Source organism: Pantherophis guttatus, chromosome 4, assembly GCF_059756535.1.
Source record: "Pantherophis guttatus breed Tessera chromosome 4, ASM5975653v1, whole genome shotgun sequence".
NCBI lineage: Eukaryota > Metazoa > Chordata > Lepidosauria > Squamata > Colubridae > Pantherophis > Pantherophis guttatus.
Window position 1 is genome coordinate 81,553,251 of NC_142066.1, and position 17,746 is coordinate 81,570,996.

General features: G+C 39.4%; 1 protein-coding gene across 4 annotated transcripts in view; it reads left to right on the top strand.

Moving 5' to 3' along the window:
- HERPUD2 (HERPUD family member 2) overlaps positions 1–17,746 on the top strand; it is a 69,710-nt gene that overhangs the window by 11,205 nt on the left and 40,759 nt on the right. For 3 of the 4 annotated variants that reach the window (XM_087894067.1, XM_087894068.1, XM_060686114.2), the window contains exons 3-4: positions 1,683–1,796; positions 2,508–2,659. In XM_087894067.1, coding sequence (XP_087750193.1) covers positions 1,683–1,796; positions 2,508–2,659 — 266 coding nt within the window. The remainder of the gene's footprint in view (positions 1–1,682; positions 1,797–2,507; positions 2,660–17,746) is intronic. The other variant, XM_060686115.2, reaches the window with a different exon arrangement.

The window sequence follows — 17,746 nt, forward strand, 5'->3', positions numbered from 1 at the left end:
TCTGCTGGTTACTGGTGCGCATGTGCGTGTGACGATCAGCTGGCCTGAACATCTTAGCATGCGTGTGCACCGGCCATGCCGTCATTGCCCACATGCAGCCCCGGGACTCCACCCTTTGCCAGCCAGGAGTGCTGCCGCCAGTCACTCCTGTCCACCTGGTTGCCTGCCTCCTTCATCACCGCCACCATAAGGAAAAGCCCCGAAGTTGCACTGCCTGGGATCCACGTGGGCTGCGGCAGGGGGAGGCCAGGTATGGCTGGCTGGATGCTGCCCGGAGCTTGAGGCTGGCAGGAGGAGAAACCGCCACTGCCTCTTAGCGTGAACAGCCTGTTGCCACAGCCTGCCACCATCCTCTTTCCCGTGTCAGCTGCTCCTGTTACTGCTAGGGAAGTGGCTGTGTGAGAACTGCTGCCGGGGGCATCCAGGGCTTCCCTGTCTCCCCACCCGAGCAGACTTCTGGCATAGCCCCAGGCCTCTGGAAGGAAGGAGGGAGGGAAGCCCCGGCCTGCTGCTCCTGCCACCGCCACCCCCTTGCCACCAGCAAGAGCGGTTCTCGTGCTGCCGCTTCTCTGGCAGCACCAGGAGTAGCTGGCGGGGCAGAGAGGGTGGGGGCAGGCTGTGGTGGTAGGCCATTCTCTCCGTAAGAGAATGTAAGAGACAGGAGAAGGAGAAGCCACCAGTGGGGAGGCGAGCTGCCCCAGGAGGACCAGAAGAGAGCGCAGCTCCTCACTCATGGAGATCTACCAGCGGGGAAGTGGTCATGGAAAGCAGTAAGAGGTGCGCGAGCCAGGAAGCAGTCATGCTCCCTGGCACGAGAGGGTTCATGCCAGCAAAGGTTTGTGCAACCCTCTCCTGCCAGGGAGCATGACCGCTTCCTGGCTCGTGCACCTCTTACCGTGACCACTTCCTCATCAGTAGATCTCCATGAGTGAGGAGCTGTGCTCTCCTCCGGTCCATTCTTTTTCATATGTTTTTTTGACCTAGAGACTGAAGAACCCTCAAGCCTCATTGTATAGGCAAGTAAGCTGAGATATTCCTTGGTATAAATGTGAAAGTGAAGTCATAGTCATAAACAGATCACTAGATCTATTTTTCTTGAACACTCAGGAAAATAAAATAGGGAATTATGATTTACATAAACCCACGCACACACAGAATCTTTCCTTATTTCCTCCTTTCCTTTTTTCCTTTTTTCCTTCTCTTGCTTTTGCTTACTTGTTCTGTGCTTTCTCTTTCTGATAAGGAAGAGAGTCAGCCAGGCAAAAGAGTACTGTGTGTACTGGCCTACCCATTGCAGTGTGCTGGGCTATTCTTTGAAAACGAAGACTGGATGGTTAAATACAAATACTATAGCTGGAACGGTCATTATAAACCTGTCTACATTTGGTACTCATTGGCTGAATTAACTAGGTCAAGTTAAGACCTAAAAATTGTATTTGCATAATTTACAAGCTTGGATTTATTTTTTAAATCATAGTTCAATTTGTTCTGCAAATCCAATTTATTTTCTTATAGTCTATACAAATGTAGAAAATGGGTTAATTCAGTAATCTGTTCAGTGCATTGTGCAAACACACCTACTGTACTAATTATATGAACACTTACACTATGATTGGTATTGCTAGACAACATGGATTTAATGTGAAAGTAGACAGCACTAAAAATACTCCCTTTTATTTTAGCAAGATGAATATCATATGGTTCATTTAGTATGTTCTTCACGGACACCCCCAAATTCCCCAAAACCTGATACTATTAGAGAAAGTCATGAGTCTTCAGCACCTAGCAACAGCTTGGTAAGTTATCTTTGTGTGAGATGTAATCATTTAAGTCCTATCAATCAATCAATCAATCCTATTTTAATATATTCATTCCTACTTATAATAGTGATAGTATGATAGTACTATTGTCAGGAAGGCATTATATCAACTAATTTGGCCAATTTAGAGTATTAGTTTACTGATAAATTAAATGAGGTATAATAAAAGGTTTTTAGATTGTATCTTTTAGAACTATGCTTTCTAAAAATCAAAACAAAAATGTGCAAGTATTGTTCCCCATTCTTCCAAGAATATACACAATTTTTGGAGATTTTTAATAGATGATAGCAAATCTCTTACAAAGCATTTACAGATGTCTTGGTTCGAATATATAGGCTGACATTCATATGGCAATTATATTGTGAGTTCCGGATTCATGATGATGTTTTCCAATTATCCAGATTACATAATCTGCTTACCTTTTATTCTTGATGGTGCTGGTGGAAAAGAGAAAAACAACAGTGTACTATTTTAGCCAGCAAAGTATTCTGTTAATTTTTTAAAAAAATGTGAGATGCATAAAGATGTTTTGGGGCAAGGTATAAAACTGCTATAAGGTATAAAAATTGGATTACTAATAGGAAGAAGCTAATGTCCAGTATAGAATATTAAACTAGTTTTTGTAGTATTTTAAAGAACCAGCACTGAATACTTTAATCTAATTCAAACTATTATCTGCATTTTAAGAGTTCAGAACATTTGGGATCAACATCTCCTTCCCCATCTCAAGAAACTGTATATACAGCTATCATTAATTCTGAAGGTGTGCGACATCGCAACCTTGCACAGACACAAAGTAATCAAATGCAAAGCCATCCATTCTCATATATACTGCAGGGGTAAGTAGCATATAAAAGATTTGAACCTTAAAGTTCTATTCAACATTTTATAGTATAAGCAATATAATTCACAGAACACTGAAAATGTGTTAAAAATAGTAAAGAAAATAAAAGGATGAGGAAAAAAAAACTTGACTAAAACTAATGTACAATAACAGTAGTCACTGTATCTCTGCCTATCTTTCTATCCTTTCAAACTATTCTTCCTTAATGTCTACATCAGGGGTGTCAAACTCGATTTCATTGAGTGTCGTACCAGGGTTGTGTTTGACCTTGGGATGTGTGTGTGTGTCCAGGGTGGGCATAGCTAGTTTGAAGTCACTTGTGTTGGGACCTGTGGTGGCCTAGGCAGGACTGGGGGGATCCATTGTCTCCAGCAGAGGAAGGCAAGATCAGGGAGAGCACTAAACCCTTACCATTCCTCTCAGGCCATGCGGAGGACCCTCAGATGGCGGTGCAGGATGTATAGAGCCCTACGCAGCAGAAGGCAAACACCCAACCTGGCCATTGAGCTCCCTGGGCACTGGGATCCCACAGCCCAGCCCAGCCCCACTTCCCTGAGGGGGTGCCCGCTGCACTTACCTCCTCAAGGCTGCTGCTGCTGTGCTCACTTTCCTTGGCCAGGTTGGTCATGGTGTGTGTGGGAGGGCAAAGTGTATGAGTCAGAGGGAAGCCCACTCCCTCGCCACACGAGACCCGGCTTTGTAACCAAAGCATCCAAGTGATACAGTGGGAGAGTACCAGGAGAGATTAGGAGCAGGAGACAAGGGAATAGCAAAAGGGAAGCAGGGCTGCTGATGCCAAAGTGCTAAGGCAGGACTTCCCTCAGACCCTCCCTTTCATTATAATCTTCCTTCCTTCCTTCCTTCCTTTTCTTTTTCCTTTTCTCTTCATTCTCCTTTCTTCTTCCTTCCCCTATTTCCTTTTTCCTTCCTTGCTCTCTTCACAACTTACCTTCTTTTTCGTTGTCTTTCCTCTTACCCTTTCTCCTTTCCTGTCGCTTCTTGGATGCTCGAATGCAAAAGGGGAAACATTTCTCCTTCTGTTTTGTTTTGCTTTTAGTTTGTTTTGCTAGCCCTCTGCCAGAGAAAATGGAGCTGCAGGAGGCTGTGGCGGCTGAAAATGGGGCCCGGAGGAGCCATGTATGGACCCCCTGAATTCTGTTTTCAGTGGCAAAAGGCTGCAGGAGGCCATCATGGCCAAAAATGGAGCCTGGTAGGGTCATATGCGGCCTTCCCGAGCTCCATTTTCGTTGGCGGAGGCACTGCGGGCCGGTCCTTTGCTGTTTCCTGGGCAGCCCTGGGGGCCAGATTTAAGCACCCGGGGGCTGGATCCGGCCTGGTGGCCTTGAGTTTGACACCCCTGGTTTACATCATGTGGTGTCTTTTGTACCAATAAAACAAAGTATTCATAGCTCAGGTTTAAATCGTGGAGTCCTTGGTGCTTTCTGAGCTTGATGGTTTTCTTGAGGATGTTTTTCAGACTTCTCCCTTACTTTAACCACAACTTTGTTTCCTTTTACCATGTACATTTTTCTTTTATATGATTCGTTTTACTACTTGATCTTCCTTCTTTCTATCTGTAAGATCAAATTCTTTTAAGCACAGATAATTTTCAATCATTCCTTCAAAATTAATTAGTTCTATATATTATCGCTTGTCATTCATATCCACTTCCATTTCCACTGCATGCACATTCTATGTTTCTCCTGACATAACAGCTTTCATTCCTATGTAACAATGTGAGGAGAACATATTCCACATACATTTTGCCATTCATAATTGACCATATATAAATCATGATCTTTCTCCCTGGATGTGTAATTTTCTATTTTCACTTTATTTTTCTTGTTGCATGCAATTATCTTAAGCTTTGACTATTAATTTTCTAGTTGCATCATACTGCAAAGACTTCAGATTTTCATCCAATGCATAAAAACATACACAAAGTACATTCATAGTTCTAATGTTAGCATAACTACCCCATATATGTTTATTCATATGCAGACAATCCTCGAACTATGACTACAACTGAAACAAAAATTTCTATTGATAAGCAAGACAGTTATTAAATAAATTTTGCCCTGTTTTACAACCTTTCTTGCCATAATTGTTAGGTGAATAACTTCATTTGTTAATTTAGTAACATGGTTGTTAAATGAATCTAGCTTCCCCATTGTCCTTGCCTGTCAGAAAGTCGCAAAAGATGATCACATGATCCCAGGACATTGCAACCGTCATAAATACATGCCAGTTGCCAAGCATCCGAATTTTGATCATGTAACCAGGGGGATGTTGCAGCAGTCGTAAGTGTAAAAAATGGTCATAAATCACTTTTCATTGTTGTAACTTTGAATGGTCACTAAATGAATGGATGTAAGTTGAAGTTTACGATTTCTGTAAATCTCTCTAAATGTACAGTATGCTTTCTTTTAATTGTTATACTTTTTTACAGATCTAAAAAAAATCTCATTGCATATCCTATGACTTGTATAAAGCTATACTGAGCTTCCCAAATTTTGATCATTGTCACGTTTTGTACTCTGTCAGAATTCTGCCAGATTCCTTCTCAGTCTCATTTACTGAACTAATCACCTTATAAGTTTTTTACTCACGTATTTCCCTTTGTATTGCAGAAAAATAATGATATTGTTCCAATAATCAAGAACATATACCATATTTCTTATTTAACACATTAAATAAATTGCATTGCCACTCCTTAAACTAATAAACATGTGAATATTTTAACATTTGGTCACCTATACCAACTATACTGAAGGTTTTTTTTTTTTAATACTTTATTGAATTTTCCAGAATTAAAGAGATAATATACAATCTCTATCTTGATCCGAGGTACAGTGTTTACACAATTGGTGAGTCAAACGTTGGATGGATTCCATCCATAACTATACGATATATTATACAATTCTATACAATTCTATACAATTAAGTCCAATTCTAGTGCCTAACAAGTCATAACCTATTATCTTACTTTTATCTTGTTCTTCAACCAGTTATACCAATTTCCCCATACTTCATAATATTTAGAATTCTCCTCATTTATTAACTCGCTCGTCAATTTTGCCATTTCTGCGCACTCTAGAATTTTATTTATTAATATTTCCTCTGAGGGCGTAGATTTATTTTTCCAGAGTTTCGCAAAAGCTAGTCTAGCCGCGGTTGTGATTTGAATTACAAGTTGGGTTTTGTTATTGTTGAGACCATCTTCAGTCATACCTAAGAGAAAGGATTCCGGGGCCAGGACTATCTTCTGTCCCGTTATTTCAGAGAGCCAGAGTCGAATCTTTAACCAGAACTTTTTGGTCTCAGGACAAGTCCACCAAAGATGATAGAAGGTGCCGACCGTTTTTCCACATTTCCAACATGTAGCAGAAAGGTTTGGGAATATTTTCGCCAGCCTGTCCGGGGCTAGGTACCACTTATGCAACATTTTGTAGTGATTTTCTCTGAATGTTGCCAATTTCGTTATTTTATAATTCCTGTTCCAAGCTATCTCCCAATCATTGAAATTAAGGCTGTATCCTAAGTTTTTTCCCCAAATGCTTAACTGATTTTTTGCTATGGTCTCTGCTCTATCCTCATCTAATAGAAAATTGTAGATTTTCGATAGCATTTTCTTATCCGTTCTCCAAATAATTTTATCAAAATATCCGTATTTCGTTTCAATACCACATTTATCTCTATCTTTAGAATTTATTTGGAGATAGTTCCACCAATCCAGGTTGAACCCCTGGTCCCTCAATACTTCCAACGGTTTGAGCTTTCCTTCTTCATCCAAGATGTCCTTATATGTGCCCAATTTATAATTTCCTCTCCTATTTGGGGCCACTAAAGCTTCCATAATCGACAACCAGCTAGGAACCTTGGTATAAATCCTCTGTCTGATTTCCACCCACGTACGAATCAGTGTCTCCCTAATTTTATGTTTATGAAAATAAGTTTTCCTCCTATCCTTTGTATCCCAGAGGTAAGCATGCCATCCTTCAAGGAGATCATGTCCTTCTAGTGTCAGAATTCTCCCATCTTGTAGCTTGATCCACTCCTTTATCCAAATTATTTTTGCCGACTTTTGATATAATTCCCAGTCAGGGAGCCCGAACCCTCCCAAATTTCTTTTCCCTTAAAGTATCTTGGGAGATCCTCGATTTCTTGCCCTCCCACAAAAAGTTCCTGATATGTTTATTCAAGTCCAGAAAAATTTTTTTATCTAGTGATATCGGTATATTTTGGAATAGAAATAGAATTTTAGGTAAGATGTTCATTTTGATTGCCGCAATTTTACCAATCAGGGACAATTTAAGCCTCCTCCACCTATCAAGATCTTGATAAATTTTCTGCAACAAGGGGATATAATTATCATCTTTTAATGAAGAAAGTCTCGCAGTAATCCATATTCCCAGATATTTTGTTTTCTTAACTGCCTGGAGGCCTAATAGATCTTCTAATTCTTTCATTTGTAGGTTTGTCATATTTTTCACAATTATTTTAGTTTTATTCTTATTGAGTTTAAGGCCCGCAACTTCTCCATAATCCTGTACTTCCTGCATTAATTTTAAACTGGTTTCTAATGGGTCTTCTATTATGAGGGCAACGTCGTCCGCAAATGCTTGGGTTTTAAATATTTCCTTCCTGATCTTTAAGCCATTAATATCTTTATTGGCTCTAATCTTTCTAAGTAGGACCTCTAGTGCCAGGATATAAAGTAAGGGAGATAGGGGACATCCCTGCCTGACTCCTCTTTGAATCTGAAATGCCTGAGTTCTGTCTCCATTCACTAATATATTTGCCCTCTGATTTTGGTAAATATTCTCTATCCTCCTCCTAAAGTTAGTCCCGAATCCCATTAGATCTATTTGATTTATCATGAAGGTCCAATTTAAATTGTCGAATGCCTTTTGGGCATCAACAAACATTAAGGCCAGCTGTTTTTCAGGGTGTTGTTTGTAGTATTCTATAGTATTTAGGACTGTTCTCAAATTATCTCTAATCTGTCTCCCTGGAAGAAAACCATTTTGATCCTTATGTATCCATCGATTTAGAATTTTCTTGAGCCTCTCCGCCATTATATTCATAAATAATTTGTAATCTGCATTCAGCAATGAGATGGGTCTGTAGTTGGATATCTGCTTCGGGTCGGCACCTTCTTTCAGAATGAGCATCAAATACGCTTCCCTCCAAGAGTCTGGGATTGTTATGCCAGCAATAGCGTCATTTAGAATTTCTAACAGTTCTAATTTCAGGACATCATCAAATTTTTGATATAGTTCCCCAGGAAGACCATCAGGGCCTGGAGTTTTATTCTTCTTTATTTTAGATAGGGCGGTTCTTAGCTCCTCTATGGTGATCTTTTCATTTAACATTTCCTTTTCTTCTTCAGAGATTTGAGGTAAATTGGCTTCCAGCAAATACTGTTCTACCTTGTTTAACTCAATTCCTTCATTTTTATATAGACATTCATAAAATTTTCTTATGCTTTCTAATTTGTCTTCTTCCTTCGTCAACAAGATGCCCTGTGGGTCTTCTAAAACTAATATTTGGTTTTTTTCCTTCTCTTTTTTTAATTTATACGCCAACCATCTCCCCGACTTGTTAGCATTCTCAAAACAATAATGCTTGGATCTTTTTATTTTTTGAGCCATCTCCTCCTAGTCCAATAGATTCAGTCTATGTCTCATCATCAGCCACTGTTGTTTCGTCGCCTCATCTCCCGGTCGTTGCTGGAGTTCATCTTCAGTTTGTAATAGTTTTTGGGTGAGTTCTTCTCTGATCTGTCTTTTTTCCTTATTTTTAAAGGCAGTATATGAGATGGCTACTCCTCTCACATAAGCCTTCATGGTGTCCCACACAATTTCTTTGGCTGTCTCTCGGTTCCCGTTTTCTAGGAAGAAGCGTTTGACTTCTTCATTCAATTTAAATGTGAACTCTTTTTCATTTAGGAGATTGGTCCTTAAACTCCATCTCTGTTGTGTTTTCTTAATGTCATGGAGCCAGCTAATTTCGAGGAGCTTATGATCTGCCCAAGTATTAGTGCTCATGTTAACTTTTTTAATTTCTATAGCCAATTTTCTGGTAACCCAAACCATATCAATTCTGGACCAGGAGTTCTGTGGGATTGAATAAAATGTAAATTGTCTATCCTGGGGGTGTAAAGTACGCCACATGTCAATTAAATTTATCTCATCGGCCAGATCAAAAAAGGTCTTTGGTAAGGGAGATCTTTTATTCTTTTCAGTTATATCACACTTATAATCATACTTTGGATCCACAATTCCATTAAAATCCCCTAGCATACATATTTCAAGATGTGCCCAATTTGCCAACTGTTCATGCAGTTTCCGGTAAAATTTCCCTTGTTTTTTGTTCGGGGCATAAATCCCTACTAATAGCACCCTAGAGTTACCTCTCATTATTTCAACTCTAAGTATTCTCCCTTTTCCATCTTTATATTTACATTCTGCCTCTATTCCTTTCTTAACATAGATAGCGACCCCCCTTTTTCTTTTCTCGGCTAGTGAAGAAAATACTTTACCAAATTTACAATAATTTAAATGGTCGGCTTCATCTTTTTTTATATGGACCTCTTGAATGCAGATAATATCGGGGTTTTGTTTCACCAATTTCGACAATATTATCCTTCTTTTTTTGTAATCATTTAAGCCGTTCACATTCACCGATATGATCTTGGTATCGTACATTCCTGTAGTTGGTTTCTGGTCTCTTGTTCTTATTTACCTTTTAAAGTTACTGCTCTCACTGGTCTAGATTTTTTCCCTTTTTCCTCTGTGTCCTCCTTTTTCTTCTCCTCTTCTATATCTTCCCTAGTAATTTGTTCTTGGGATGTCTCTTCTTCCGTGTTTGCTATCTCGTTGTCCTCCTTACTGGTTTGTTCCTCTTCTCCTCCCCTTAGTTGATCTAGGGAGTCTTGAACATCACTTAAACAGTCAATTCTAATTTTCCTCCCTTGCCAGGAAATTAGCATTCCTTCTGGCAAAAGCCACCTAAAGATTATACTTCTTCTGTTTAAATGGTTTGTCAAGAATCTATAGTTTTTTCTCCTTTCCCTCACTTCTCGGAATTTGTTTCAAAATATTAATTTCTTTTCCCCCATAGGTAATTTTTTCCTCCCGGGCTATGTTGTACAAGATGTCCCTAACTTTTTTTCTAGCAAAGCGCACATGGACCTCTCTGGGAAGTCTATTTCTTCTTATGTAGTTCGTCTGAACTCTGTACACCTCGTCAATCTCACGGATTATTTCCTGTTTATCTTGCTGCAGAGTCTCTGCAATCAACTCAGCCATCTTATCTCCTAGATCCTCATCTTTATCTTCCAAAATATTTTGGAATCGCAAGTAAAACGAGGCCTTGTCCATCTCGAGTTGGATCAGGGCGTCTTCTGTTTCTTTGTTTTGTGCCGACAAAGTTTGGTCTACTGTATCCAGTTTTTTCTCGTTTTTTTCAATTCTTTGTTCTGCTTTTTGGATTCTATTTTCGTTACTAGCAATAGCAGTTTGGATCTCATTCATTTTGAAATCGAGAGCGTGGATGTCTGATTTTAATTCGGAGTGACTATTCAAGAGTTTTTCTTGCATCGCAAGCATTGTTTCTTGAATTGACTGAAGAGATGCTTGTACCGTTTGCAATGTAGGTGTTACAGGGGGTTTGTCTGATTTCTGAAGACCTTCCACTGATTTCTGGGTGGCTGGGGAAGACATCGCTAAGGTGGGTATAGATGGCGCTTTTTTACCGGTTTTTGCAATTGTTGACGTCAAACTTGCCATTTCTTTCAAAACTGATTTTTGGTCTCTTATTATCTCCTCTATCTTTCTCCAAATTCTCATCCAATGGCACTTGCCACGTTTTCTCTGAGGAGCTTTCTTAGGTCCTTATTTCGCTCCTTTATTGATCCTCTCTACACTCTCAAAAAATTCCAGTTAATACTAAGTTTCTAAGTTTCTAAGTTACTATAGTAGGATGATTTAATGTTTCCAGCGATTAACAATCACTAATTATATGATTATATAATATCAATGCTAGTCAGTTAATCGCTTAATAGAATCTAAGTTCAAATCTTAATAAAGAGTATTGATATAAATAAGTTGTTAAAAGCTACCAGTACAAATAATTATTCTAAATTAATAAACTCTAAGTTCAAATCTTGATAAAGAGTATTGATATAGATAAATTGCTAAATGCTACCGGTACGAGTAAATATTCTAAATTATATGAGTTAACAACGATGAATTAATGAGTTAATAAATTCTAAATTCAGATCTTAATAAAAATTGGATATAAATAGATTACTATAAATATAAAATACTATATAATAAATTAATTGGTAAAATACAAATCTAAATTCTTATATATAATCAAACTTTTTTTATATATATATATCTATAAGATATCTATGTTCTATATTCTTAACAATCAACAGGTCTAATTAATGATAATTATAGAAATCTAAGTTCTTATATATAATCAAACCTATTTTTTTTTTAATATATATCTATAAGATGTCTATGTTCTATATTCTTAACAATCAACAATCAACAGGTCTAATTAATGATAATTATAAAGTGAGAAAGAGGAACAGAGTTCAGTTATTAAGGTCACAGGTACTCAAAAGGAGGATAAGAGAAAATATACATGTATATATAAATGAATATAGCTATATTATTTTATAGTATTTATAGTATTTACGGGGTTATAGAGTATAAGTAAAAAGTCTTCAGTTTTTCACTTTGCTGGGCTCCAACACAGCTCGATGGTAGTAATCTCTGCTAGAGCGTCTTCTTATTCGTTCTCTGCTGTTCCTCTCTTCCCGATCAATGGGCACACTTCCTGTTTGCTGGAAGCCTCAAACAGCTAATCACTGTATTTCTCCTGCTTTCTTCCACTCATTCGCAAAACAAAAAGCCAGTCACACCGATGGTCTTTCCTTCCTCCTTTACTCTCTCGCCACCCCGCACCCGCCGGAGCTCCTTGCAAACGCAATTCACTCCCTCCGTTTTTCTCGTCCGCTCTTCGGCTTGTCGGGTCGCCGGGAATACAAAGTACTCTAACCTCTCCGTCGCGGCCTCTCGCCGCTCCGAGCACTCCTCCTCTCCCGACTCCACCGATCCCCTCTCTACCGCACAATCACAGGTATAAGAAAAAAGGCTTTAAATCTGCCACAGCACCTCCGATCTTCTTCTTAGCTTCCTGTCTTTGTTGGCTATTGCTGCTTCGCGCCCGCCATCAATGGCCGGCTCACCGTGTTGGATAGACAGAGCCGCCTGGTCCAGCGAGAGGTGGTTGCACCCCACTTTCCCGCTCGCCTGGCTTCCTCTTTTGTCCGCAGGGCTCTCCGGGTCCCGCGTCCCCCAAGGGGATCCCCAAAACGCGGTGCTAAGAGGTGTTGAGGAGCAGCGAGCACTCACTCAACACCCTGTCGCTGCAAGTCACCAACCAGAAGTCTCAACTATACTGAAGTTTTACTATTATGTATTTATGGCTTCCTTTTCATATTTTTTTTTAAAAGATGCCAGTAGTTACACCATTAGTTTCAATTCCACTTTTCAATATAAACTATGTCATCTTCATTCAATTATCTAAAATTTTTCTTCCAACATTCTCTCCTTTAGTTATTTATAAATATTTTCATCATTTTTTATTCCTTTTACCCTGTTGGAAACTTACCTTACGCCCTCATTTCCAAAGTAGTTTTATATCTTAATTTCTCTGCATTTTCTGGGCCTTTTTTTACCTTTTAAAATTATTATGCATTATTGTTACCGTATAGACCTAGATCTGGGGTCATCAACCTTAAACACTCAAAGAGCAGGGGTGAAATGCTTCCGGTTCGGACCGGATTGCCCGATCCGGTAGCAATGGTGGGTGGTTCAGAGAATCGGTAGCAAAAATCCCTGCAGCCCCCCCCATCCCCAGCTGAGCCGCGCGATCATCAGAGGCTGTTTTTTTAATTTTAAAAGCATTTTTTCTACAAGCTTTAAAAAAAAAAGCCTCTGATGATCGTGCAGCCCAGCTGGGATCGTCAGAGGCTTTTCAAAGCATTTTCTTTCTGCAACCTCTTCAGCCAAAGAGATTGTAGGAAAAAAAATGCTTTTAAAAGTCTCTGGCGATCCCAGCTGACTTGCCTGATCGTCAGAAGTTTCTAAAAGCATTTTTTTCTGCAATCTCTTAAGGTTGTAGAAAAAATGCTTTTAAAAGTAAAAAAAAAAAAGTTGGCCACGTCCATCCAGTCACAGTACCCACCACCACCAAGCCACGCCCACAGAACCGGTAGTAACAAATTTTAGATTTCACCCCTGTTTGGATCCATTTCCTACAGAAAAGAAATCACGGGAGCCACAAAACTTGGGTGGGTGGGGCTATCTTGACATCACTCACTCCCACCCAGTCACATGACTCCCCCCAGCCATGCCTACCCAGCCGATCATTAGGGGAGAGAACTGGTTGTTAAATTATTTGCCCCGCCTCTCTCTCTCCCTCTCCCTCCCTCCCTCCCTCTCCCTCTCCCTCTCCCTCTCTCCCACTATTTGAGCCCCTCTGGAGAAATTAAGGTTTCAAGCACAACTGAAGTTTAGTTCTCAGGTACGTTCAAAGACTTTTACCTGTTATATCAAAGGAAAGAAAAATGTGATAACAGATAACAGATTAACAGAGTTGGAAGGGATCTTATAGGTCATCTAGTCCAACCCCCACTCAAGCCAGAGACGTACACCATTTCTGACAAATGGCAGTCCAATCTTTTCTTGAAAGTCTCAAGTGATGAAGCTCCCACAACTTCCGAAGGCAAGCTGTTCCATTGGTTGATTATTCTCACTGTCAGAAAGTTCCTCCTCATGTCTAGGTTGAATCTCTTCTTGGTCAGTTTCCATCCATTATTCCTTGTCTGGCCTTCAGGTGCTTTGGAAAACAGCTTGACCTCCTCCTCTCTGTGGCAGCCCCTCAAGTATTGGAAGACGGCTATCATGTCTCCCATGGTCCTTCTGTTCACTAGACTAGCCATGCCCAGTTCATGTAACCATTCTTCATATGTTTTAGTCTCCAGTCTCCTAATCATCCTGGTTGCTCTCCTCTGCACTTTTTCTAGAGTCTCAACATCTTTTTTATAGTGTGGTGACCAAAACTGGATGCAGTCCTCTAGGTGTGGTCTTACTAGGGCTTTATAGAGTGGTATTAGTACCTCACTTGATCTTGATTGTATCCCTCTGTTAATGCAATTTAGGATTGCATTGGCTTTTTTAGCTGCTGCTGCACACTGCTGGCTCATATTTAGCTTATCTAAGACTCCAAGATCCCTCTCACAGTCACTGCTATTAAGTCTGGTTTCCTCCAGTTTATATGTGTGCTTTTGGTTTTTCTTACCTAAGTGTAAGACTTTACTATTCTCTACATTGAATTTCATTTTGTTAGATAGGACCCAGTGTTCAAGTCTGTCAAGATCCATCTGGATCTTGAGCCTATCTTCTAGGGTGTTAGCTGTTCCTGCCAGTTTAGTATCATCTGCAAATTTGTAAGTTCCCCTTCTATTCCCTCATCTAAGTCATTTATGAAAATATTGAAGAGTACTGGGCCTAAGGGACTTCCGGTTTGGTGTCATGGGGATGCAGTTTGGGAAATGGCGGGGCTCCGATGAGGCCCGCCAAAACCCCGACTGGCTAACCGCCGCTGACAGGTCTGTGGACCTACCCTGTCCTGAAGGGACAGGGGAAAAGAGAGGGACCCCTTGGGCGGCCAAGAGGAACGGGCAAGTTCCTCGGAGGCCGGAGGCAATCTTCTAAGTCAGCGGTGGGGGGACGGCAGCCATGTTGACTGCCTCGAGACTGTGACAGATCGGGACAAGCAAAGTGCAGGAGGAAGGAAGAAAGGACGAAGTGCTTTGGAGCTGGGTGAGTGACACCAGCCCAGGTGAGAATATGAGGACATTTATAAATAAGACCCCCAGCCTTACTAGCGGCTGAAGATCTGAGGGGCTTGAAGATTTTGGGAAAAAAAAGCAGGGGGAGAAGTTTTAAACCCTTTAAGAACCTTATTTCACCACTGATTGATTGGAGGGAATTGCTTATTAACTAAATAGAGCTGGATACTTGAACTTTTTTGCTAAAACTGAAATGAACTTGAAAAGAGAAAAGCGAAATTAAGGATTTGCCACCTTTAAAAGCCAGACAAAGAGATAAAATGGATTGCTACATAAATGCTTCAAAATGGCGATTGAAGCTATGACTAAGTGACTAAGTGAAAGTGTTGATTGTGGAAACTTGTTTTTTTTTTTCTGAAAAGAACCTACTTGACTTGTTACATATTGTGGATTACCTTGAAAAGAACTATGGCTTTTTGAACTTTGGAGATTCCTATTCTGTCGTTCGATGGCTTTACAAAGAAAGAAGAAATACAATGGTTAATAAACTCTTAACTAACTAGCACAGCAACAGAAGTCTTGGCACAGGACCAGAAGTTGAGAAGCTGATGTTTTACTGGAAACAGACTTTATAATGGAATCAAAAGGATATGCAGAGTTTTAAGCGTGGAAGTATTGACTTTGAATTGAAATGTATATGGACAGATAAGGAAAAGAAAAAGCAAAATAGATAAACTGAATAGCAATGTTTGAATGTTTAATTGTTTAAATGCTTCAAAATTTAAATGAGCTTTAAATAAAAACAAGAAATGTTTATGGTAAACAAAGATAGAAATATAAAAATAGAAATGGGAAGTTAAGGTGACTAAAAGTGATATGTTCATAAAAGCATAACTTCTTGTAACATGCTTAGTTTTAATTTGAGAACAAAATGGTGGATGATAATTATGATTAAATGTTAATTTATTTTATTTATTTTATTTTTGAATTTGTATACCACCCTTCTCCCTGAGGACTCAGGGCGGTGAACAGCCAAGTAAAAACCAAGTAAATGATTTTTGATGATGTATTAAGGTACACAGATGGAAGTTATAATTGTGATTGCATTTAATATATGTTGGAAATGATTAATATTAAGAAACAAATGGGGGAACACCCTGGAAGAGTACAGTTGGAAATAGTGGATTAATAGATAACATATGGAAAAAGAAATTTTTAATAAGTTAGTAGAATAGAAGTTGGAGTTAATGGAGGAGAATTTGCTGAGAAATCAGCCAAATAATGAAATGCTGGAAATCAGCCAAATAATAGATGGAGTTGAGGAGGAGAATGCTGTTAATCAGCCAAAACAAAATATGTTGGAAATCAGCCAAAACAATGGAAAATGCTGGTAATCAGCCAAATAAAAGGGGGAGTTCCGTCGTCGCTAGACGGTCTTTTGGGACCACCACTCCCGCCGTCTGTAAAGAGCCGCCTTTACAGCTGAGAGCGGTTCGAAAAACTCCGTTTCTTTAAGGAAATGTGAGGAGAGCTGGCGAGAGCAAGTAGAGCCCTCTGCGAAGTCCCCAGAGTTTTTTTTTTACTCTTGGGGAGGAAGCAGGATGTGGCTCCCTATCCAGCTCGCCGCTGCTCCGGGCTTCAGGAGAACTCTGCGCTTTGCAGAGCTAGACGATGTGACCAACCTAATCAGCGAAAACTAACAGATTGCTTGAATAAGCAGGATGAAATCCGGATTTGGGACTCTAAATCGCAAGTATTTGTAACAACCCTATGATTGATTTTAAGAATGAAGAAAGAGTGAAAAGGGAAAAAAAGTTTAAAATGGCGGCTGGCTGAGGCTTGAGAAGAAAGCTGAAAGCGAAAGTCTTTCCGTTTGAATGGCTTAATATGTTACAAAGTATTTGAAGCAATAGCGCTGGCTACAAGAGAAGAGAAAAATTTCTGTTTCATGCTTCTTCCTTCTTAGAGACTTGATATTGATATTGTGCGGAGAGAAGACTTTTTCTTTAAAAAGAGTCTGTTTGTGTGGCAGGATGGCGTTAAAACTGACAAAGCCAGACAATCAAGCTCTGGGGGGGGGCTCCCCCATTTATAAATCACAAGAGCAATTTTTGAGCTTGCAGATGCAGAAGAATGGTTTTAAAGATTTAAAGGAATTTGTTGTGGAGGAGTTGGCAAGATATGATGAGATTATGAACCAGAATCTTGAAAAATTTAGACAGGAAATTAAAGAGTTGGTTCAAGAAAAGTATGATAACCTGAAGCGCTATATTGTAACAGCTTTGAAAAGCTTTTCAGAAGTAATTGTACAGATGGACAAAGATATCAATTTAGAAATAGAGTCTAAAATGAAGGAAGTTGATTATAAAATTCATAATCTGGATAATAAAATACAAAGAATTAAAAATGATTTGACAATGATTCAAGAAAATAGCTCAGAAGTAGAGTCTAAAATAAAGGAAGCTGATCACAAGATTTACAATGTAGATAATATAAAGCAAAGGTTTGAAAATGAAGTTACAATGATGCAATTCAGATCCATGGAATTTGCGATGAGAAAGATGTCTGCTGAAGTTCTGGTTGTGATTTTAAAGGTCAGCTCTGAAGAAGTATTCTGTAAGATTGATAAGGTCTACAGAGTAAATTCTTGGGTGGCAAAGCAAAGACAATTGCCTAGAGATGTGGTGATTTATTTTACTGATAAAGGAATAAGAAATGATATTGTGCAAAAGTCTTTTAACTCCACTCTTGAAATGAATGGAATGAAGATTTGGATATATAAAGAGCTGCCGTCCAAGATGTTAAAAGATAGAAAGGACATGGGTTTTTGGTGACTGAGCTAAAGAAACAAAACATCCCATTTAGGTGGGATGCTCCAGTTGGTATAATATTGAGATATCAAGGAGAAAGATATCAATTAAACATTGTTGAAAAAGCGGAAGAATTTTACTACAAGGTTTTTAAAATGGGCCCAACATCTCCACGTATGTCATCAGTGTCAGGAATACAGGAGGGGGATAAAGAAAAGCAAAATGAACAAGAGATTGAAACTCAGACCAAGCAGATGGAGATGGAGGTAATGGAAAAACGACAAGTTATAGAGGGCTTTTTGGATGAGCCGCTTTTGGATTCTCCTTCAGAGGCTATAGCTGGATCACCTATAAATACAAGAGAGACGGCTTTGGATCTTGATTTGACGTCTTATCA